Source organism: Pseudonaja textilis, chromosome 16 (genome assembly GCF_049901715.1).
Source record: "Pseudonaja textilis isolate UNSWEBS1 chromosome 16, rPseTex1.2, whole genome shotgun sequence".
Classification (NCBI taxonomy): Eukaryota; Metazoa; Chordata; class Lepidosauria; order Squamata; family Elapidae; genus Pseudonaja; species Pseudonaja textilis.
Genome location: NC_142005.1, coordinates 6,834,683 through 6,858,439, shown reverse-complemented (window position 1 = coordinate 6,858,439; position 23,757 = coordinate 6,834,683). Strand labels below are relative to the sequence as shown.

Sequence of the window (23,757 nt, the reverse complement as noted above, 5' to 3'; positions counted from 1 at the left end):
GCAATGCCATTAGGTCATTCTTACTCAAAGCCCTTATATATATATATTTTGTACTTTCAAAGCCACATTTAAAGTTAATTCCTCTGACCCTCCAATTCCCCCCAAAAATGGAGGAGCTTTGAGCATTTGCCAAAATACCTTCCAAATTTTTGTATTTGAAGAGAGGGAAAGAAGGTGTAAAAACCCTGCTCTGCTACCAGCAAGGGTGGATTATTTTTGGAATAATAAGGGTGCGGGGAGCCTCTTTGCCCCCAGCCTCTTTGATTTAAAATGAAGAGAAGGAATCTGCTTTAATCCTCCTTCTCTACTCCTCCTCTTTCTCTTCTCCTCCACTCCTCCTCCTAAGCATCCTTGATTGCAGCTGCCGTTGCCACGGCAACCTCAGCCTCTGCATTGAGAGGGAACCAAAATGGCGGCTCCAGGGACCGGAGAGCTGGGTGGTGGGGAGACGCCAACGGTGATTCAGGAGAGAGCGGACCCCGAAAGAGAGATGGGGCAGGAGGGGAGCCGAGGTAAGCCGTTTCACCCCTTTTTTTGCAAGCATTCACAACCTTCTGCATTTTAAAATTATAGATATATATATTTTGCATTCTCGAGGCTGGGGAGGATGGGCATGGCAGTCCAGAGGGCTGAGGATGGGTTGAGGAAATTCAAGGTCAGAAATACTTTGGCTTCTTTTCTTCTGTTCGTTGATTTGGTTGCCCCAAGCTGCAAGAAAGAGGCACCTACATTGCATAAGTCAACATATTGAATTTATATGCTGTCCATCTCAGGCTCCAAAGCAGCAGTTTTTCTTTTGTTATGTCTTTTTTTTGGGGGGGGGGGAGGGGGTGTCCTTTTCTGCAAGTGAGAGGCAGCGTGAGTTGTCACTCACACAACAGCCTGACAAGGTAGGCTTAAGCCAGGAGATGGCCAGGCTTGCCCATCCAAGCAAATTCCCAGCCATCTGATGGCTTTGCACCCAGGGTGGTTTAGAAACAGAAAGTGGACCTTATTCCTTCTTCCTTCCCTCCCCTGCACCCCCCCAAAATAAAATAAATAAATCCTGATTTCTGCTCTCTTTTTTGGCACATCAGCCTTTTTTCTGTGGCACCTCTTTTTTTATATATAATGTTGACAGAGATCATTATTATTTTAAGGGAGCAAAAATGAGAATTTAGGAGGTGAAGCTTCCTCCTGGATGGATATGCACCCGTCTTTCTCTCTGAGCTTGGCCTTACCTCACAGGGTTGTGGTTGTGGGAGATTGCCAGGAGAACCAGTGGAAAAACCTTCAAAAAAAAATTAAAAATTGCTGACGGATGCAAACTATGGATAGCCTTCAGCCTCTGTTGCAATTGACCGATGGAGATTTTGTAAATGCTGATGGAGATTGTATTAGATTTATTATAGCATAAGGCAAATAATGTATAATGTATCTTACATATTATAATATTTAGATATAAATTATTTGCCTTCATTCATGAGACTTATTATATCTGCCAGCTCTAAGAGACTAAAATCCAATAGAAAGCTCAACCTGGCTTGAGGGAATAATCTAAATGTATGGAGGGAGGCAGCCTTTAATACCTTTAATAAAAATTTTCTGGTTCTCTTCGGTTACACTCAAGATTTTGAGGGGACACAGTTCTTTGTGATAACCGCTGACCTTTTTTTATTTTTGCATGGGATTTAAATCTACTTCTCTTTTTATCTTAACTTTCTTTCTCCGCCTATTTCTCTTTCTTTGGCTCTCCCTTATCCATTGTTTCTTTCTCTTTTTTCCACCCCTTTCTCATATCTCTTGTTCCTCTCTGGATTTGCTGAGAGTTTGTTTTCCTTATCTGAAAGGTGAGCTTTGGCAGGACTTGGAGTTCCTTAAGAGGTATCACCGTGTCACCTTTGACAGGGCAGAGTTCTGGCGTCATTCTGTCTTGGCTGGTTTGGTGGTGGTGGGGCTTTAGTAGAAGGTTTTATTTAAAAAAATTAAAAGAACATTAAAACTAATATAAGCTAAAAGGAAACAGAATAGGGGAAGGAAGGAAGAGGAAGGAAGGAAATGGGAAGAAGGAAGGAAGGAGCAGGAGAGGATAATGAAGGGGAGAGAAATGGAAGGAAGGAGGACGGGACGGAGCAGGGGAGGATAATGAAGGAGAGAAATGGAAGGAAGGAGGAAGGGAAGGAGCAGGAGAGGATAATGAAGAAGAGGAAGGAAGGAGGATAATGAAGGGGAGAGAAATGGAAAGAAGGGAGGGAAGGAGCAGGAGAGAATGAAGGGGAGAAGAAAGGAAGGAGGATAATGAAGGGGAGAGAAGAGGAAGGAAGGAGGATAATGAAGGAAGGAAGAAGAGAATGAGGGACGAGAGAATGGGAGGAGGGAGGGAAGAAGGAAAGGAGAGAACAAGAGGAAGGAGAGGGAAGGAAAGAAATGGAGGTGATGGGAACGGGGTTGAAAAAAGATGTAGTGTGTACTGTGAGAGAGGAAACAGGAAGGATAGAAGGAAGGAAAGACTAAAAACGAAGCAAGGAAAAGAAAAATCAGGAAAAAAGCTTCTCATTTTCATTACAGCAGTTCTAAGTACAAATATACCTTTACTTCTTACAACATAACCTCCCTTCTTTTCATAATCTATCCTATAACCGCCTGAACCATAAATCGTAAATTGATATATTTTTTTCTGTTTTATGGAAAGCCTTTAAGGCGTTGGCAATCAGTTTATCAAGGCCGAGAACTGCCTTCTCTTATCGAAGAAGTCAATTTAAGCCGTCTCAGCTAATTTCAGGAACCTTTCCTCCATTGTGGGTGGTGCCAGATCTTCAAGCCCTTGTGCCTACCACAACCTTACGGTGGTTTCTGTCAGTGAGCCCAGCTCAGCTCTGTGTCTTCGCTTGGCAGACAGAGACGGTTTGGAATTTGCCTTTAAAAAAAGATCCAGGGTGATCTACCCTGACGGAATCCAGACAGCTGCCTGGCGTAAGAAAATCTTGTACCGTTCCATGCTAAGAAACCTGATCTTCCGGTAATCCTCAGTTTATAACCATTCATTCGACCAGCAGAGTTACAACACGGCTGGGAAAAAAATGACTTAACCACCAGTCCCCAGACTTAACGACCATCTCAGGATCCCGGAGTCACTTGGTCAAAATTCGGTGACACGTGGCCACCAGCATGAGTTGCATCCGGGATCACATCATTGCCATTGGTGACTTCCGACATGCAAAATTGGTGGTGGTGGGGGGATCAGATTCGCTTAACGACCGTGAGAGACTCAGTTAACAACTTGCAGTCTTTCACTGGCAAAGAAAAAAGGTACGAAAATCAGTCGTGAACCAGAATGCCCTCGCTTAGCAACTGAATTGTAGTCGTACATCGAGGACTCTACCTGCAAACAGATCCCTCTCCAGCCGTCCAATCTGAACACCGATCCAAAGATACCAATCTTACAAATGATCCTTTTGCACAATTTCCGAATCTTCCTCAAAGTAATCTCACCCAAACAGTCTTTCGCGAATCACCCCTGAAAAAGGATCTCTAGTTGTCTGTGGTGTATATGTCTGGATGGCAACCTGTGATCAGTGCGTGATCTTTCCAAGCTTCCTAGAAATTCGAGACATTTAGTTGGGTCATCTGGGTGCAAACAGGATGGATGACCTTTTCCAGTGAATTTTATTTAGTGCAGCCGGGAAAAACAAATCCAGTCGATAAATATAGATCCTGTGCCTTGCTTGCCAGTTGAATCCACTGCAGTTCATATTCAGGAAATATTATACAGGTTAGTCCTTGACTGAAGGGCCAAAGTGGAGCCCCGAAATTAATTTGTTAAGCGGGTTTTGCCCCATTTCACGATCTCTCGCCACAGTTGTGAATCACTGCACTTGTTGAATTAGTAACAAGGTTTTTAAGTGAATCCGGATTCACAATTGGACTGCCGTTTGTCAGAAATGGTGTAGGGTCTCCCGCTTGGGCAGGGGGTTGGACTAGATGACCTATAAGGTCCCTTCCAACTCTGATTGTCTGCTATCCGATTCCTCCTTTGACATCGCTCTCTAGAAGGTCATCAAAGGGGATTACAGGACCCCGGCACACTGCAACAACAGTCATAAGTATGAACCAGTGGCCAAGCGTCTGAATTTTAAATCACGTGACCATGGGGATGTCGCAAAGTTCATAACTGGAAAAACGGTCTTAAGTCACATTTTTTAGTGCCCTTGTAACTTAAAATGGTGGTAATAGACTATAATAGAATTCTTTTATTGGCCAAGTGTGATTGGACACACAAGGAATTTGTCCCGGTGCAAATGCTCTCAGTGTACATAAAAGCAAAGATACATTCGTCAAAAGTCAAGAATCATTAAGGTACAACACTTAACGATAGTCACAGGGTACAATAAGCCATCAAATCATACTAGGAAATAGTCAATAAAAATCGTCAGGGTACAAGCGACAAAGTTACAACCATACAGTCACAAGTGGGAGGGGATGGGCGATAAGGAGTGAGGAGAACAATAATAGTAATGCAGACTTAATAAATAGTTTGATTGAGGGGATTATTTGTTTAGCAAATGATTGTTTAGTTGAACAGTACCTGTAATATATGCCAAGGAATCTATATGGGATACAGATGAACTTTTAAAGAAAAAATGAGCTGAGTTTTAAATACTTTTCCTTTCCACAAAATGCCATTAATGATAAGCAAACTCTGTAACCATCTATTAAATCTGCACTTCAACAGGATGAAATTTATCCTTTTCAGGGACCAAATTGTTGCTCCTGCATTAGTGATTTTTTTTTAAAAAAATACATTTTTAAAGGGAAAACAAAGTCATTTTCGATCCTCGCAAAAAGAGAGAGCTACAGAGTTTTTCATACAAACAGCCCAACAGATCACTTGAAAGGGGAGGAACCCCCCCCCCCAAAAATATATTTATAAACAAGGATTTGTGCTCTTAGCACATCGTGTTAAGTTGTGGCTCGTCCATCTAACTCTGATTTAATCAGATCGTGGCTTGGAGAGATGGACAAACTGGTTCGTTAAATTCATCTCCCTTTACAATCTCTTTGATGAATCTGGAAGCCCTCCTGGAGTTTTTCCCAGCGGTACAAGATTGACTGATCCTTTAATCTTGCTGTCCCACCGACAATTTTCTGTTTCTCGTCACGGGGATCTGTTTATGTCTTATTTTCCAACCCCTGGAGCTTTCTCAAGACGGGAGGAGGGAACTTGACAGATGTCCCGATTGTGTTTTTTTGATTTTATTTTTGATTCTGAGAACTGGTCTGTGTTTTGGCTGGACTGAAAGTTCCCAGAGGCTGTTTGTTTGGTGAAAATACCATGCTTGGAAGGGTTGGTGGGAGGTGATCCCTGCAGGGATCTGTAAGGAACACGGCCTGCAAATGTCGAATTTCTAATTATTAAATTAGAACGGAGTTTCTCCTTGGCAACTTTCAAATATGTGGACTTCAGGTCCCAGAATTCCTCAACTAACGTGCAGGCTGGGGAATTCTGGGAGTTGAAGCCCATCTACTTTAAAGCATCCTGGCTGGGGAATTCTGGGAGTTGAAGTCCACCCATCTCAAGGCACGCTGGCTGGAGAATTCTGGGATTTGAAGTGGGAGGGGGAAATAAAAGGGCCATTAACTAAACCTTCTCTTTGATCTTAGCCCAGAGCTCTCCAGTTTCAAGTTTATCCCTGTTGTGTTGAGGGCTAGAAACGTGTTTTGTTTATCAGGCAGGGAGGGAAGGAAGGAAGGAAAGAAAGGAAAAAAGCAAAAAAAGAAAGATAAAGGAAAGAAAGGAAGAAAGACAAAGGTAAAGGAAAGAAAAAGAAAGAAAGAATTTTAAAGCGATTGCAGCTGCAATATTAACTAACTTCTTTTTTGCTGTGGAATAATTGATTCCTATTCTTTCAAATCTTTTCCCAAATACATGTTTTTTTCCCAATGGTCCTCTTGTCGGAAAACTCTAACTGGGAAACTGCAGATTCCTGACCTAGAGGAAAACTTCAAAGTCCACAGCATGTTTTCACCTGCATTTTGGTTCCCAGCTCCCCGCTGCAGATGTTTGGGGGAAGGCTGTTGACAACTTTTTTTCCCACCCGCAGGGAGTTTTGGTCGAATTCCAGCCACCCCAGCTGCGGGGATGTGCTTATCTTCCACCTCAGGCCGATAAACACGAAGCTGCAATGTCAGTTAATTTTTTTTTTTCTCTCTTCCCCCAGCCTGGCTAAGATCCAGCCGAGCTCTTCAGAATAACAGGGGCCACACGCGGCTTTTAATTTCACAAGGAAAGGGATTCTTGGAATTGGGTGCGAGCGCATGGCGTAAACACAGGAGGATGGGTGGTGGGGGGAGAGAAAGAGAGGCCTCTGGTGTTTGGGGGAAGCATATTTTCTGGATCCCGAATAATCCTGTAGCCTTCCTGCTCTGTTTGTTAGAAGACAGACATTGACCAGGTAAACATTGCCATTAAAGGTGGATTATCAGCCAGTTTTTCAGGGGATGTTGAGAAATGGGAGGGAAAAAAACAGAAAACAAAATTCAGATTTGAGGATTCCAATGCCGCTGCTTTGATTTCAGATGAAAATTGTGTAGATATTTTTCTCCCATGTTCAAACCCTTGTGTTTTTCCTGCTCCGCCGTACCGAAATCAGCATACAGGTTGTTCTCGAATTACGACCAAAACTGGAACCTGGGATGTGTGCCCATGGCTATGTGAAGCACTTAAGTGAAGCTGCGGCCGTTTTTACAACCACCACCCCCGGTCATTAAACCCATTGCCGCAGTCAGTAAGTGAAACACATAGTCATTAAGCAGATTCACCTTCCCCCCACCAATGCTGCTTGTCGGATGCCGGCTGGGAAGGTCACAAATAGGGACCACGAACATAAATACATGCTTGTGGGGAAAACAGTCATACATCTGAGTTTTTTCCCAGGCCATTTTAACTTTGGTCACTAAATGAACTGTTGTAAGTTGAGGACTAGCTGTAATATGGGGAGGGGGGGGCCAAGATGGGAAATGCTGTGGGGTCAGTCCTAGCTATGTTGAGATACAGGAACCAATAATTGACTCTTTATAATAGTCTGAACTAAGGAGAAATTTCCTGACAGAAAAATTAATCAGTGGAACAACTCGCCTCCAGAAGTTGTAAATGCTCCAACACTGGAAGTTTTTAGGAAGAGATCGCACAGCCATTTGTCTGAAATGGTGTAGGGTTTCCTACTGAGCAGGGGGTTGGACTAAATGACCTCCAAGATCCCTTCCAACTCTGTTATTCTATTCTATTCTGAAATTTGGGGAACGGATTGTGTGGTGTTTGTGGGCGTGGGTGTGACACCATTGGACATTTCTTTGCTCCAATGTCTCTTAAATGGAATTTTTGTGGGGTTCCTTGGCAGAGCAAGTATATCAGGAAGATTTGCAAGCCTGTGACTCATAAATCAAAGCACCCCAAGTATACCTCACTTGTTGCACGAATTCCCACCTACGTGCAAGTTTCTTGATGCTTCAGAGCGTTGGCCCAAGCCTTAAAAAAATTGGACCGGTTGAATAAATAAACCAGGATTTAGATTTCCCTTTTAAAACAATTGCTTTGGTCAACTCCATGCTAGTTTATTAAAACTGTGGTGCAAAGCTTTGAAAAAAAAAAGGGTTTTGTTGATCCAGATCAGACAGGAATTAGCTGGCCAGATGTTTAAGGGAAGTCAAAAACGCTTAGGTTCCTTTTTTGTTTGTCTAAAAGTTGTTTATCTGCCTTGAAGCAGAGAGGGGGGAAAGGGAAGGGAGGGGGAGGTTTTTGGCTAACAAGAGTCCAGGCTGTTTAAGGTGGAAGAATCAGAAGGAGGAATGTTTTTTTATTATTATTATTATTATTTCGGCTAAGAGAAGTCGAGGGTTTGTAAAGAAGCTCAACTTCACCAGACAGAAGGATTGTCTTTGCAAAGATTTAGGGGAAGAAAGAAAGAGAACGGAAGGAAGGAAAAGGAAAGGAAGGAAAGATAGAAAAGGGAAGAAAGGAGGAAAGAAAATGAAAGAAGAGTGCAAAGAGGCATGCAATCTTTTATATAGAATCTCCTGCCTGAGAAAGGGGTTGGACTAGAAGACCTCCAAGGACCCTTCCAACTCTGTTATTCTGTTAAAATAAATCCGGATGGGTATGTGTTAGATTGGTGGAACTTCCATGGAGAGAGGCAATCTACCTCCTGCTCCTGATCCCAAGGGCTCTTGCATTTGAGGGTGCTTTTTTTAATTGTTGCTTATGGCTAAGGGGGTCTGTATCTCTACCCAGCTCAGAAAAGCTTCCCGCAGACCATTCAAAGCCGAGAACAATGGCTCACTTCTTGCCATTGTTCAAAAGGGGATGTCTGCTCCTTTTGATCCCACCACCCCCAGGAAGCAATGGCTGGTGGGGTGTGCAGTCCTGTCACACGCACACTGCAACACACCCATTTCTGGTGTGTGTTTCTAAAATCAAAACTTGAGACTGACAGCAAGAACAGAAGAGTTTCAATGCTTTGATGATATTACGGTTTATTTTCTCTTTAATCATGTATCTCAGCTTTTGGCAACTTTCCGAGAGGTGGACCTCAATTCCCAGAATTCCCCCAGCCAGCATGCTTTAAGTTAGCAGAACTTCAACTCCCAGAATTCCCCAGCCAGCATGTTTTTTTTAAAAAAAAAAATAGGTGGACTTCAAATCCCAGAATTCCCCAGTCAGTGTTCTTTAAGATGGAAGAACTTCAGGTCCCAGAATTCCATAACCACCACGCTTTCAACTGGATGGACTTCAACTCCCAGAATCCCCCAGCCAGCCTGCTTTAAGATGGGAGAAATTCAACTCCCAGAATCCCCCAGCGTCCACTCAAAGTTGCTAAGGTTGAGAAACGCTGCTCTGTAGCAGATCTGGAGTCTCACGGGAGACTTTCTTGCCTGCCAATCATTAAACTCTGGTTTAACCATTAAACCAGAGTTCCCGGGTCCAGCGAGACTTTTAAGCGCCTATCCATCTTCAAGCTTCACGGAGCTGTCATTTTGAATGTGACCGAAAAGGGAAATTCTGAAATACTTGGAAAGTCATCGCCTGCTCATTAACGGCCATTAAACCGACATTTAAGGTTAGCTTTTATCCAAGGGTTAAAAATTATTCTATTTCTTTTTTTCTCTCTCTTTTTCTAAAGGGCCCCCAACCAGCACAGCATAGAAAAATAAAGTAGGGTTATTTGAACACCAAAATGGTTCCCCTTCACGAATAATCAGAATTAAGCTTTGAACATCGGCTTCTCCAAATTTGGCCACTTTTTAAAGACTTTGCGGACTTCAATTCCCAGAATTCCCCAGCCAGCTTTAAAAAGTTGCCTAGGGGATTCTGGGAATTGAAGTCTACAAGACTTCCAAGCTGCCAAGTTTGGAGACCTGTTTTAAACACTTAAACCACCTCCCCACTCCATCAATTGCCCGAAGACTACAATTCCCAAAGTTCCCAGCTATCCAGGGGGTATTCTTCTCTGCCAGGGGTTGAAACTATCGGCAAGTCAGTCACCCCCCCTTCATCCATGCCCCCCCCCAAAAGAATGGAAGATGTTCATACCAAGTCTGCTGATATAAAGCCTCCACGTCTAGGGGCAGTCTACCTTTGCCCAGGTAACCAACACCAGGATTTGACCCCCTTGGACAAAGCCAACGCGGTTGCAATGTCCCAAGCGAGAGAAGGGAAGGAAGGAAGAGAAGAAAGAAAGAGTGCAAAGAGGCCTGCGATCTTTTATATAGAACCTCCCGCAGCGGGTTGGACTAGATGACCTCCAAGGTCCCTTCCAAACTCTTTATTATTCTGTCAAGCGATTCCTGAGAGGCGGGGCCTGGTGGGCTCTGGTAGAACCTCCCCATCCAATGGAACTCTACCTGGACCCATCCTACCTGGGCTGAGCGTGGCAAAGCCCGGGCCCGACGGAGCTCTGATCCACCTTAAGGGAGCCCGGGAGGCGGGTCGCGGGGGTGGGTTGGGGGCGGAGGCTCTGGCTGGCTGTACTTGAGCTGCCGGCCGGCGCGATCGGGTTCCCAGATCGGATCTAACCGGATTCTCCGCGGATCTGCAGGTCGGAGCCAGCCGGGTTGCCTCTTTGTTCCCCAGGTAGAGTGCTTGGAAAGGGGACCGAGGCTGGCCGGGGATGATGGGAGGTTGGTAGGGGCGACACACACACAAAACACACACACGATTCCTTTCTTGCAAAGGGATCGATTAAAAAAGAATTTGTAAAATCCACCTTCCTCTCTGGAAAAAGATCGCTAGGGTTCCTCGGCCCATATTCCCCCATCCCCTTTCAAGATGGGATTTGTGGTCAAGCCCAGCTGGGGGGGCGGGGGGGGGGGCAAGCTCAGGAAAGGTTTAAAGTAGACCAGCCTGGATCCCGCCTTTCCTTTAACGCCGAGATCTCCCCGCAGTAAGAAATCGAGTGCTGAAAGGCTCTCCCCTCAACTTGGAAAAGTAGCTCCTCAGGCTTTCCACTTCTAACCTCTTGGCCTCCTTTCCGCAGGCGACAGCATGAGCTCCCCAGCCGTGACCCCAGAACTGGACATGAAAGACGTGGAGCTGAACGAGATGGACCCCGAAAAGCAGCCCATGAACGCCTCCTCGCCCCTGGCCGGCTCGCCGGGCAGCCTGGGCGAGAAGAACGGCGTGGTGAAGGTGAAGATGGAGGAGGAGGAAGAGGAGGCCGAGATGGCGGCCAAATTCACCGGCTTGTCTAAGGAGCAGCTGCTCCAGGTAGCCGGCACCCCCGGCTGGGTACGCACCCGCTGGGCCCTCCTGATCCTCTTCTGGGTGGGCTGGCTGGGCATGCTGGCGGGGGCCATCGCCATCATCGTCCAGGCTCCCCGCTGCAAGGATCTCCCCAAGCAGGACTGGTGGCAGAAAGGAGGCATCTACCGGATCCTGGAGGTGGAAGGCTTCCAAGATTCGGGCAGCGATGGCATAGGTGACCTGACAGGTGAGTTTGGGGCTGAGGCTGATGGGGGTTGTGGTGCTAAAGAGGGCCAGACACACACACACACATACTCTGTGTGTGTGTGTGTGTCTCTGTCTATATCTGTCTCATATAATGTAATAAATATATAAACCAACCTGCTCCAGAATCTAGGAGCATGACAAATCAAGTGGGTTTTTAAAAACCCACTTTATATATGGATTTATATTCATTCATTCTCTCTCTCTGTCTCTGTCTATATCTATCTCATATAATCTAATAAATATATAAACCAGCCTGCTCTAGAATCTACCCACTTTATATATGGATTTATATTCATTCATTCTCTTCCTCCCTCCCTCTCTCTCTTTCTCTCTCTCTCTCTCTCTCTCTCTCTCTTATAATATAATAAATATATAAACCAGCCTGCTCCAGAATCTAGGAGCATGACAAATCAAGTGGGTTTTTAAAAACCCACTTTATATATGGATTTATATTCATTCTCTGTCTCTCTCTCTCTCTCTCACTATAATATAATTATAATATAATTAAAATATAAATATAAAACCCAACCTGCTCCAGAATCTAGGAGCGGGACAAATCAAGTGGATTTTAAAATAAGTGAACCTGGAGACCCTCCGAAGGGTCATTTGGAGACTGGCCACTGCTGGTGGGGGGAGAAGCTGTGGGGGGTGAGGGGGTGGCTTGGGGTGGAATCGTCCCGGTTCCAACTTGAAGGGTGGTTGAAGCATGCCGCTCTGTGCCCAAAGCCAGTTTTAGCCGGTTTGAGCTTCCTGAGTAATTGCTGACTGGGGTTTCATCAGTTCTTGACGTCAGGCGAAAAACTGACTCAGCTGCTGGCTGGTTGGGTTCAAGAACTGTGTAGCTTTTTTTTTTCTTCTTCCCACATTTCTTTCCTTTTTTTTTTTTCTTTCATTCTTCCTTTCGTCTCATTCCTTCCTTTTTCCCTTTCGTTGGCTTTCTGCCTTTCCTCTTTTTTCTCATTCCTTTCGTTCTTTTTTCTCTCTCCCTTTTCTTCTTTGGCTTCCTGCCTTTCCTCGTTTTTCATTCCTTCTTTTTTCTTCTGTTCTTTTTCTTTCCGTCTTCCATCTTTTTTTCTTCCTTTCATCCACTTTTTTCTTTCCTTCGTTGCCTTTCTGTCTTCCTGTCTTTCTATCTTGGGTTTTTTTTTTCTTTTATTGTCTTTCTTTGTTTCATGGTCTTTCTCTCATCCTTCTCTCTGTCTTTCATTTTACATTGTCTTATCCCTTTCTTCCTTTCCTTCCTTCCCTCCTCCCTGCCTTTCCTCCCTTCCTCCTTTCTTTCCTCCATTCCTTCCCTTTCCTTCCTTCCTAAAATTCTTATGACTTTTTTTCTGCTGAATTGGTGTCCCTTTGACCCTTGGCCCAAACTTTTGGGGGGGATTTGCTCTGATGTTGTGAAACTCCACAAACAGTTGTTGAGCCTGTGCAGGGACTAGTCAGTTTCTCTGAAGATTTTCCCTCATCCTCTGCTGACATCTCTTACTTCGTAGAGTTTCAACCTTCCAAAAAAAAGAAATATTCCACAATAAGGACAACCCAGGCAGGAAAGCAGCAAAGCCGTGGCCATTAAAAATAAAACAATTACTCACTGTCTTAAGTCTTGATAAGTTTATATGTTTTACTTGAACTCAGCAGTAAAAGCCATTCATTGCCGGCATATATTTTTTTTTCTAGCCTGGCTTGAGGACTAGAAGCTTGAGTTGTTCTTCCTTGTAACATCCTTGTAACATTCCTTCTAACATTGCCAGCATTTTTTTTTTCTAGCCTGGCTTGAGGACTAGAAGCTTGAGTTCTTCTTCCTTGTAACATCCTTGTAAAAGTAGAGCAGCCTTGTTGCCAGTGTTGCCAAGGTTGACCCCTGGGTGTAAAGAAGTTCAAAATAAAAACAAGGAAATGGGATGACCCTTGACCCCGTTGGATGCCCACAACAACAACCTTGTGAAGTAGGGCAGGGCTGAGAATAAGGAATGGTTGATGCTCTGCCCGCTCATTTTGCCCCGGAGCTCCTTAACCACTGACCCATATTGGGTCAGGACTTGTGGGTTTTGAAGCGGAGGCGCTTGGCAGGATGGATGCCACGCCCAACGCCAAATTCAAACCAGTCCAAACTTGATAATAGCCCCAGTCATACAACAGATATTTTGACTGGGTGATGGAAAGGAAAGATGGCTGAGACTCGAGGCATGGAATCCGGATTGGTGCATTTCTTAGGAGCTGAGCCATTACGGAAAGTTGAGGTCGTCGGGGTTCCGGGTGGTCATGCAATCCAGCCCCCTGCTCAAGGGTTACAAATTCACCCTCTGATGTGCCTTCAGGAGGAAGTAATTTTCAGCTGGATTTTTCTGTTTTTTTTAAAAAAAAAATTCCCACCGCCTCCCACAGTGTGATGGTGCAACCTACACTCAGCAGGAACCCGCTAAAGCAATTTGCAACAAGCCAACCTAAGTACAGATCCTGGGAAAAAATTGATTTATGCAATTCTGTTTTCCTGTCTTTTGTTCACGAGGTTCTTCCCATGCCCCCTTATAGCTCTAAAACACGAAAAAAAAAATGGCTTTCCCTCCTCTCTGACTTCCCCTGCCCACATAGCCCCCAATTAAAGTACGGGCACTCCTTGACTTTCACCAATATTCGTTTAATGACCGTTTGAAGTTACGACTTCAACCCTGAAAAATGTGGCTCGTGATCATTTTTCACACTTTAAGACCATTGCAACATCCCCATGGCCACCTAATCAACATTGGCAACTGACTCACGTTTATGACCATTGCCATGTCCCCTTTTGTGACGTCCTGACAATCCATGGGAAAACCAGATTCACTTAAACAACCGTGTCACTAACTTAAGAACTTCAATGATTCGCTTAAACACCGTGGCAAGAAAGGCCATAAAATAGGACACATCTCACTTGAGGATAGAAATGTTGGTCGTAAGTGGAGGCTACCTGTATGCTCTTGAAGAATGAGATGGGGTGAATACTTAGAATGTTTTGCTGAAAGAGTGAACTTGCAAAGGATAAGAATGAAAGAATCTCTTTTCAGTTCCTTGTGTGTCCATTCATACTTGGCCAATAAAGAATTCATATTCTATTCTATATTCTACCCTATTCTCTACTTCTTATTCTATTCTATATTCTATTCTATATTATATACTCTATTTACTTATTCTATATTCTATTCTATACTCTATTCTCTACTTCTTATTCTATTCTATATTCTATTCTATTCTATATTCTATTCTATTCTATTTTCTATTCTATTCTATTCTATTAAGAGGAGCATGCTACGGCCCAACCTTTTCTCCCCATTACAAATTTAATTTCTTCCCCTCCTCCGGTTTAACAAATCCTTGATGGATCCAAAGTTCAATGCTCCGCAATTCCTCTCATCAAAGTTGCTGTAATTTGTTGGGGCAGGTTTGCTGGGGAATGCAGTGAAGGAGGGCAAATATTTATAGAGAGCCCGGGAGGAGAAAAAGAAAAGAAAAAATAAATAAATCTCCTCTTTTGTACCCTGGAAGCTAACGCGAGTTTCCTCGCTGAATAAATTCTACGCCTCATTACCTTTTGGATTAAATGCAGATCACGGCAGCCAGTAAACGGTTCAGCGGAGCAAGTTAATACGATTAAAAAGAAGGGTCGGAAACAACAATTGTTAATTCAGACTGGCAATGTGTAACCCTGAGCAAAGTGTGGAGCCTGGATGTTTGCACGCACAGTTTGTACAAGACAATCTGGGATGCTGGCCAGGAACAAAAAAAAATTTCTCTGCCAGTTCTGGGTAGAAATGGGTTTACCGGTAGTTCTTGACGTAGGACCACAATTGAGCCCCAGAATGTCTGTTGTTAAGTGAGGCCTTTTGTTAAGTGAGTTCTGCCCCCATTTTACGACTTCTCTGGCCACCGTTAAGTGAATCCCTGCAGTTGATAAGTTCATAGCAACATGTTTGTTAAGTGAGGATCAGTCATAAGTCACTTTTTTTCACTGTCGTGTGTGATAACCCGGGGCGTGGCACAAAGGCAACACAGTCAAATAATCAGTAGGAATCCCTTTATATCTCCAACTTTGCCCCCAATGTCCAGGTTACCTTCTGGCTGGAGAAAAACTCTCCCAAGAACAGCCTTTAGCTGCAGAAAATTCAGTCCAAAACAAGGTCAACACAAACTGTAACTTAAAGTCCAAACAAACCAAGCTGAAGTAATTAGCTTGACAGGGCAGAGGAAGAATTCCAGATGTGAAGGCATGGCAAAACTCACACAGTTGGGAAGACACCTGGAGCACAAGTAAGCCACAATGATACAAGATAAAGTCACGTTTGCTCCCAACACTTTGCTGTAAGCAGCTTCCTTTTTTATACACTGTGTTCCCAGCTGCAGCTAATGAAGGGAATCAGGACCCTTTCCTCCCCCATAAGCCACGCCACCCATGTTGCTCTCTTCTCCGTTCCTCCCTGCGTGGCCTAGGATGAAGAGCGGGTGGGCCTGGGTCTTCCTCTCCCTTGTTCTACCTCTCCCCTGCTCTGCCCAGCTGGACTTTGCCCTTCCCCAGTTTCCTCCAGAGCCAACAGAGCCACACTCCCACTCCCTGTCAGCTGTTCGGCTTCCCCCTCCAAGTCAGATTCCCGTGGTAACTTTGAACGGTCACTAAATGGAATGGTTGTAAGTCAAGGACTGCCTGTATCGCCTCTTCCCCTCGAATTTAAAAAAATGGATCTTATTACGGATTTTGGGGAGACTTGTCTCGAGAGGCGGGAAAAAAACTTGATTTTTTTTTTTTGGCTGCATTCTGGTAAACTTGGTTTCTTTTCTCTCTCTCTCTCTCTCTTTTTTAGGGGTGAAGGAGAGGATGAATTATTTAAGCACCCTGAAGGTCAAAGGTTTTGTGATCGGGCCTCTCCATGTCAATCCGGAGGATCAGCCGTACAGCACCAACTTGCAAGACGTTGACCAAAAATTGGGCACTTTGCAAGATTTCCGGGACGTTTTACAAGCTGCCAAGAAAAAAAGTAAGTGGGGAAAAATATATTTAAATATATGCATTTAATAAAGTGTTTCAGTATATGTATACGTGTGTGTGTGTGTGTGTACATACATTATATATATAAAAAACCCTTTCCAAGGGTGCCTAAATATCTACCAAATATTGCAAACTGAAAATAAAGAGGGAAAGAATCTAAACTCCATTTTTCAAAACATTTTTTTTTTCTTTGTTTCTTTTGTTAGCAACAAGTAACACTAGCAGACCTTAGTATTAAGTAAAACAAAAACTGTTATTATGTAATGAAATATTTTAACCTGCCTAGAGTAGCCCCACAGCCAGATAAGAGGCAAAGAAATTTAACGTATAAATAATGCTCTGGACAGGTGTGTGTGTGTGTGTGTGTGTGTGTGTGTGTGTGTGTATTACTCTATTTATCTGCTACTCATCTCGCTGTCCAGAGCGGTCCAGTTTAAGCCAGCATAGGTTGGTCAACACGACTCTTTTAAAATCCATAGTTTAATGTTGATACAGACTTTTCTTTTTGTTACTTTTAAAGGTTTTGGTTAGCTAACTCATCGCTGTGTTAATAGAGCACTTACCATCTTTTATCTTTTATTTGTTTAATTGTAATTTCTTTGTGGTGAGCAGGCTAGAGTCATTGAGACTCAGGTGATGTAATAGTAATAATAGTAAGAGTATTACTAGTAATAAGTATTATTGCTGCAATAATAATAGCAATGACAATAATAGCAGTAATAGTAGTAATGTCCTTTGTTAGGACTTGAACTGTTAAGATTTACCAGTCCCAGATGTGATTCAAATTGAAGATTAAATCAATAATAATAATAATAATAATAATAATAATAATAATAATAATAATAATAATAATAATATTGATGATGAAGTTTAAACATCTAGCTCTGCAAGGAACTGGTATAAGGATAATAATCTGGTAATACTGTTTATGTACCACTGTGCCCAAATAGCATTTGTTTTGCACCTTACAATACAATAAAACAATATTTATTTATTTTTGCCAGAAGAAGGAAGAATAGTTTGGAGATGGCACTTGTTATGCAATTTCATGGAAAATATTCCTCTTTAATTCCCTTCCCATTGTCCAGATTTATCTTCTCAGTCAGCCTCAGATGCTTTGTAGGTTCTGAAGACAGCGAATAAACAAGGAAGCGTCAGGCCTATATATTTCACAACTACGGCTGTGCAAATATTAATGTAATTTAATTTTAAACACCCACTTAACCAATCCTTTGTCGGTTAACTCATCCTAGTATTATGTAGGTTAGAGCTCAACCTGGAATCTTATTTCTGTTTTGGCTCTTTGGGCCTGCCCCAAAATATGGAAATAAAAGGTTAAAACAACAATTGAATAAGGTGTGACTTTTGCAGGCTTTGGAGTTAGGGCTGTTTTTTCACACTTACGACAGTTGCATCCTCCTCCCCCATGGTCACATGATCAGAATTCAGGTGCTTGGCAATTGATTTCTATTTATGTGACTTTTGTGACTTTCTGGCAAGCAAAGTCCATGAGGAAGCCAGATTCATTTAACAACCGTGTGACTAGGTTAAACAACTGAGGTGATTCACTTAACAAGGAAGGAGGGGGGAACTCCCTTAACCACTGTCTCGCATAACGGCAGAAATTTTTGGACTCAGTTGCGGGACATTAAGCCAGGGATGACCTGAGTAGAATTTTATGGAATGATTTGTTGTGTGAAGTAACATGTCTCTCTTTTCAGATATAAAGGTTATCTTAGATCTGACCCCTAACTATCATGGCCAGTTACCCTGGTTTAGCCGAGATGTATGGCTTCAGGGGGATTTCCAGAATAAAATGAAAGTAAGTGAAGGAAAGAGTGTCCCCCCCCAAAGAGAAAATATATAAAAATTTAAAACAATTCCCTTTTAATAATTGAATCATTTAAACAATGCGGCCAAAAGACGAGCAGAGGTAGATGCAAGCATTTCGAATCGACTCATCAGTACCTACATTACAATAACGTGGTTAAAATCAGCCTCTAATATAAAAGCTAGCAAGAGCATTAATTTTTGCCTAGAAAATAAATATAATCAGGAGGTTCTAATCAGGGGATGTGCCGTTAATACAAGTAGCCCTTGCATTTACAACTGCTCATTTAGTGACTAAAATTGTGACTTATGACCGGTCCTCAGAGTTATGACATTGCAGTATTCCCCACTGTGATCAAATTCGGACTCTTACATGTATTTTCAACGGTTGCAACATTTTGAGATCCCCCAATGGCTCTTTTTGACTTTCCCAACTGGCTTTTGATGAGCCAAGTCCAGGAGGAAAGCCGAATTTGCTAAAAAGGCCGTCTGGTTCACTTTCAGAACTGCCATGACCCGCTTAGTGGCCGTGACCAAAAAGGTCGCAAAATTGAGTCCGACTCATGTCACGGCTAGGGTTGAGGGAGGGTCTTGGCGGCGATCACTGAGGACTATTAACCTGTCTCTTTCTTTCCTTGCCTACAGGAAGCAATCCAGTTTTGGCTGAGGGAAGGAGTGTCTGGAATCCAGATCGGAAGCGTCGAGCATTTGAATGTAAGCAGATCCCCTTTCCATCAGACTTTAGCAAAGGCGGGGAGTGGGGGGGTGGCATTATTTAGGCTGGTCCTGACTGCTGTCCCTTTTTAATTTCTTTTGGGGGGGGGGATTAAGGGAGGCCCCTTGCAAGGAGAAGAAAGTAGCGGTGCTAAAACCTTGTGGGGGAGGCTCCAGACTCAACCAACACCTTTCAATTCCATTTATTCGACAGGATTCTCAACTCTTGAGCGAGTGGAAGAACATAACGGAACAAGACACTGTTGACGATCAGGCCAGGTGAGTAAAAATGGGCATGACTTTCTTAACAACTGTCTTACTTTTCTTTCTTTCTTTTTCTCTTTCTTTCTCCTTCCCTCCCTTTCCTTTCCTTTTATCTTTCCTTTTTTCCTTCCTTCATTCCTCCTTTCCTTTATTTCTGTCTTTCCTTCCTTCCTTCTTTCCCTTCTCTCCTTTCCTTCCTTTTCTTTATCTTTCCTTCCTCCCTTCCCTCTTCCTTTCATTTCCTTCCTTCCATTCTCTTTCCTTTCTTTTCCTTCCCTCCTCCTTTCCTTTCTTTTATTTCTGTATTTCCTTCCTTTCTTCTTTCCCTCCTCCCCTCTTCTCCTTTCCTTTCTTTATCTTCCCTTCCTCCCTTCCCTCTTCCTTTCATTTCCTTCCTTCCTTTCTCCTTCCTTTCTTTTCCTTCCCTTCCTCCTTTTTTCTTTCTCCTTCCTTCCTTCTTTCTCCCATTACTGTCCTTTTCATCCTTTCCCACTTAGGCATGGAAATTCTGCTCCCACTTGTGGTCGTAAGTCGAGGACCAGCTGGATGGAGTCAGCCACCTTCTCTCTTCTTCTCTTCCAGGGTACTGATCGCCATGACCAGTCGTAACGATGCTCGGGGGATTTTCTCACTTATGAACGAAACCACAGGGGTGGACATGCTAACCAGCCAGTATCTTCAGGAACTGGTGAAACCTGACCAGAATGACACCACCACGCTGGGACACACAGCCCAGAAACTGATCAAAGACTATCTCCAAGAAGCAGGAAGCCGGTGGCCCAGCTGGAGCGTAAGTTTCCAGCTGTAGGATCGAGTTGTGATATTTAAAGGAGAATATTTGTGGCTTACAGTTGAAAATTGGCATCTTTGGTACTTTCTCAGCTTGGGGAGTTTTTTTTTCCTTTTTTAAAATCAAGTTTTTTATTTATATATAAATATTTTGAAGACAGTGTATTGTCCGGGCTATTTGTTTTACACACACAAAAAAAAATGAAAAAAAAACAGATATGCTGATAGTAATAAGAACCTCGGTGGCGCAGTGGTTAGAGTGCAGTCCTGCAGGCCACTTCTGTTGACGGTTGCCTGCCTGCAATCTGGCAGTTCAAATCCCACCAGGCTCAAGGTTGACTCAGCCTTCCATCCTTCCAAGGTGGGTAAAATGAGGAGCCAGATTGTTGAGGGCAAGAGGCTGACTCTGTAAACTGCTTAGAGAGGGCTGTAAAAGCACTGGGAAGTGGTATATAAGTCTAAGGGCTATTGCTAATACATGTAATAATTACAATCATACTTATATTAGCTTATTTGTGATCATATTAATTGTACTAGCAGGCTTATAATTATAAACAACATTCATATTTTACTTACGTATAACAATCATCTTTCTTCATCTAATTTCTACCTCTTATCTCTTAGCTTGGTTATTTTTTGTAGACGTTTCATTACCCAACTAGGTAACATCATCAGTGCTATAGAAGGGAGAGAGGTTTTCTAGGAGGAGAAAGACTGTAGGATCCTTGGTGCTCTGTGAGCTGGGTGGTTTTCTTGCAGAAGTTTCATGACCCAAACTGGGTCATGCTAGTGCAAATTCCCTCTGTGCCTCTTGCATCCCTTCATTAAGTTTTACGCACACTTTTGGAACACCGACACGACAATGTGTTGTTTTACTGAGGTTGGTTTTTTTTTCCGCTGGGATGCTAACGGTCTCTTTTTTTTTTTTTTTTTCCCTGCAGATGGGTAGACCGTATCTTGGACATTTGGCCAAATCCATGGGGGAGCAGCTGCTTCGCCTCCACCATCTACTCTTCTACACTCTTCCCGGGACGCCCTTCACAGATTTCGGAGATGAAATTGGCCTATGGGACATGCCGGGAGAGGTAAGATCAGCCATAGAAGGAGTCAGGTGGGATGGGCTCGTTAGGATGATAGGGAGCATGTAAGTCTGTGTGCTCGATGATTGGGGTGTGTGTGTGTGTGTGTGTGTGTGTGTGTGGTGGAATATTTTGCCCATCAACAATCCTCTTCATTTCTCCTCCAGCCTGCAGCATCCAACATCACACATATGCAGTGGGACAACTCGGCAACTTACGGATTCTCCAGAGGGGCACAGCAGCTGGCTGAACCTGAGGCCAGCAATATCACCGTGCAGGTAAGAAAAGGCTAATTTTTCAGGGTAAAAGGAACGACAAACATTTGGGCTAGAATTTGAGGCCAACAGGATAGAAAGCGGGAGTTGTAGTTCTGCCTTAGGGATGGAAGCCGGCTGGGTGACTTGGGTCCAGTCACCAGAAGACAGTGAATTCTAGTCCAGCCTTAACGATGAAAGCTGATTGGGTGACTTTGGGCCGGTCACCAGGAAACAGTGAGTTCTAGTCCCATCTGAATGCCGGCTAGGTGACTTTGGCACAATAACTAGAAGACAGTGAGTTCTAGCCCAACCTTAACTATGAAAGCTGATTGGGTGACTTTGGGCCGGTCATCAGGAAACAGTGAGTTCTAGTCCTGCCTTGGGCATGAAAGCCAGCCAAGTGACCTCAAGCTAGTCCCTCTCTCTCAGGTCGATAATAATAATCATAAAATAGAAAAAATATCGTAAAAAAGAAGATGCTAAATTGCTCAGGGACTTTAGAATTCAAACAGACACCTGCCGCTTAACACCCTGAACTTAAGAATTGTCGATAAGAAAGACAAAAAGGTCTGGATGTGGGACGTGGCAGAATAGAAAAGAAAGAAGTGGAGAAAATAACAAAATGCAAAAACCTGCAAAGAGAAGTCGAACGACTAGGGCAAAAGAAAGCAAAGAATGGTCCCTTGTAGCAAATAGGTGCTTTTGAGTGAATCCCAAAATATCTGGAGCGCCACTTAAACCCCATGGGCGTTGACAAAACCCCCATCGGTCAATTGCAAAAGGCAGCTTGTCTCGGAACAGCTTCTAGGTGCAGGAAAGCTGGAAAAATATTATAATTTCTCTCTCCCCCCGCCGCCTTGTTTTTCTTTTCCAGGCACAGCAGGGCCACAAGGGGTCCATCCTGACCTTCTTCCAAGAGCTGAGTGAGCTTCGAACCAAGGAACGCTCCCTTCTGCATGGCGACTTCGCCTTAGTGCAAAGCTTGAATCCGTCCGTCTTCTCCTACCTTCGGGTCTGGGACCAGAACAAGCGGTTCTTGGTGGTGCTCAACTTCGCCCGCCAGGAGAGAACCGTCTCCCTCGTTCACTCTCACCTTCCGTCCCAAGTCGACGTGGAGCTCAGCACCCATCCCAGCCGGGAGGAGAGGCAGCTGAATTTGCAGAACCTCAAGCTCCTTCCTTCGGAAGGGCTTCTCCTCAGCTTCCCCTACGTGGCCCTCTAGTCGGTCTTCTCCTGAGGCCGCCTGGCCCATTTTCAGCAGGAGGTGCCTCCCAAAGAAGACACTCCAGCCAAGGATATCTTTCCTGAACTTACTAACGTCCTTCTTCTCTATCTACCTGTCTTTGCTAACCCCATAGCTCAGCCTTTCCAGGCCCCAGACTCCAGATCCTCACAGCCAGCTGGCCGGGAGAAAGTCTGTGTGGTTCCTAAACACCTTAAGAGGCTGAAGTTGGCCGAGGTCACCTCTGTTTCCATGAACATTCCTGGAACTGCCGATTATTTCCCCCTGATATATATATATATATATATTTTGGATATTGGCAGGTCATCTCTGTGACAAAGGTAGATGTGAACCTCCATTCTCTCTAGCTGGAAGGGATGGTTCAACGAAAGGATGGGCTAAATTATAGCAGTGTTTCTCCATCTTGGCAACTTGAAAATGGATGAAATTCCAACTCCCAGAATTCCCCAGCCAGACGTTGCCATGGTTGAAATACTCTTAAGCCCAGAGTGAAACCTTCGTGTCAGTCTGGTACTAACACACACACACACACAAACACGCTTTGGGCAAAGAGGACCATGGATTCATTTTCCTGGATTGCTTTGCCTATCCCATTTTGAGTTGTAGTTCTGCAGTTTTCAGTTCTACAATCTTTTCCTGATCATTAGTATGATTTTTTTTTCCTGTCGGTGTCTGGCTCCCTTGAAGATATTCTATCAGCTTAACAAAGTGTGCAAGCTTCCTATGTTTTGCGGTGGAACAAGTTTTAATAAATGTCTCTCTTCACTTTCAGACTCATCTGGTTTCTGTTGAGGAGGGTAGTGTCTAAGGATACGTGTCCCATCATTTTAAATCCCTTCGTGGTTTGGTTCAGATCATATCTGGAGGAAGGAAGAGAACCACAATCTTTTCCCTTCCTTCCCCTCCTTCCTCCCTTCTCCTTCCTCCCCTTCTTTCCTTCCTTCCTCCCCTTCTCCTTCCTTCTCCTTCCTTTTCTCCCTTCCCTTCCTTCCTCCCTTCCCTTCTTTCCTTCCTTCCTCCCCTTCTTCCTTTCCTTCCCTTCTCCTTCCTTCCCCTTCCTTCCTTCTCTCCCTTCCCCTCCTTCCTCCCTTCCCCTTCCTCCCTTTCCTTTCCTTCTCCTTCCTTCCCCTTCCTTCTCTCCCTTCCTCCCTTCCTCCCCTTCTTTCATTCCTTCTGCTCCCTTCCCTCCCTCCCTCCTCTTCCCTCCTTCCTTCCTTCCTTCCTTCCTCCTTCCTTCCTTCCTTCCTTCCTTCCTTCCCTTCCAAAAGGGTTATGGGTATGGTGCTGCAAGGGATAAAGATATACAGTATATGTGTTCAGCCATGTGGATCCTGACATTAAGCTGCTTTGAAGTAGATTTTTTTAGATGAGCATCTTCCCAGAAGGCTCTGGGTTTGCAACAGATGGGAGTTGTAGTCCTACGTATCCCACAAATCTCACATCCGGAAATAGTGCAGTATATTTCTCAACTTTCAATCATTATAAGCTAGTGGACTTCAAGTCCCAGAATTCCCAAGCCCACCTGCATGCATGCTGGATGGGGAATTCTGGGAGTTGAAGTCCACCCACCTTAATTGCACTGCATT

At 43.9% G+C, this 23,757-nt stretch overlaps 1 protein-coding gene across 4 annotated transcripts; it reads left to right on the top strand.

Annotated features, from left to right (window-relative positions):
* The first annotated feature begins 279 nt into the window (after positions 1–279).
* Positions 280–22,942, top strand: SLC3A2 (solute carrier family 3 member 2). 4 transcript variants are annotated; one of them, XM_087913794.1, is made up of 10 exons: positions 280–512; positions 10,509–10,961; positions 15,811–15,984; positions 17,717–17,817; positions 18,471–18,539; positions 18,754–18,818; positions 19,386–19,593; positions 20,534–20,677; positions 20,839–20,949; positions 21,803–22,942. In XM_087913794.1, exons 1-10 carry the CDS (start codon positions 410–412, stop codon positions 22,148–22,150), a joined length of 1,776 nt encoding a protein of 591 aa, XP_087769920.1. In that variant the 5' UTR covers positions 280–409; the 3' UTR covers positions 22,151–22,942. The 4 variants fall into 4 exon arrangements, with proteins under 4 accessions (XP_087769920.1, XP_087769922.1, XP_026572148.1 ...); XM_087913796.1 differs by lacking the exon at positions 280–512 and adding an exon at positions 6,283–6,431; XM_026716363.2 differs by lacking the exon at positions 280–512 and adding an exon at positions 10,035–10,105.
* The last annotated feature ends 815 nt before the right edge of the window (positions 22,943–23,757 follow it).

Coding starts and splice junctions, on each gene's coding strand:
- SLC3A2 (XM_087913794.1), top strand. CDS start 410: ATGGCGGCTCCAGGGACCGGAGAGCTGGGTGGTGGGGAGACGCCAACG. Junction 17,818..18,470: donor ATTTCCAGAATAAAATGAAA/GTAAGTGAAGGA, acceptor CCTTGCCTACAG/GAAGCAATCCAGTTTTGGCT. Junction 20,950..21,802: donor CCAGCAATATCACCGTGCAG/GTAAGAAAAGGC, acceptor TTTCTTTTCCAG/GCACAGCAGGGCCACAAGGG.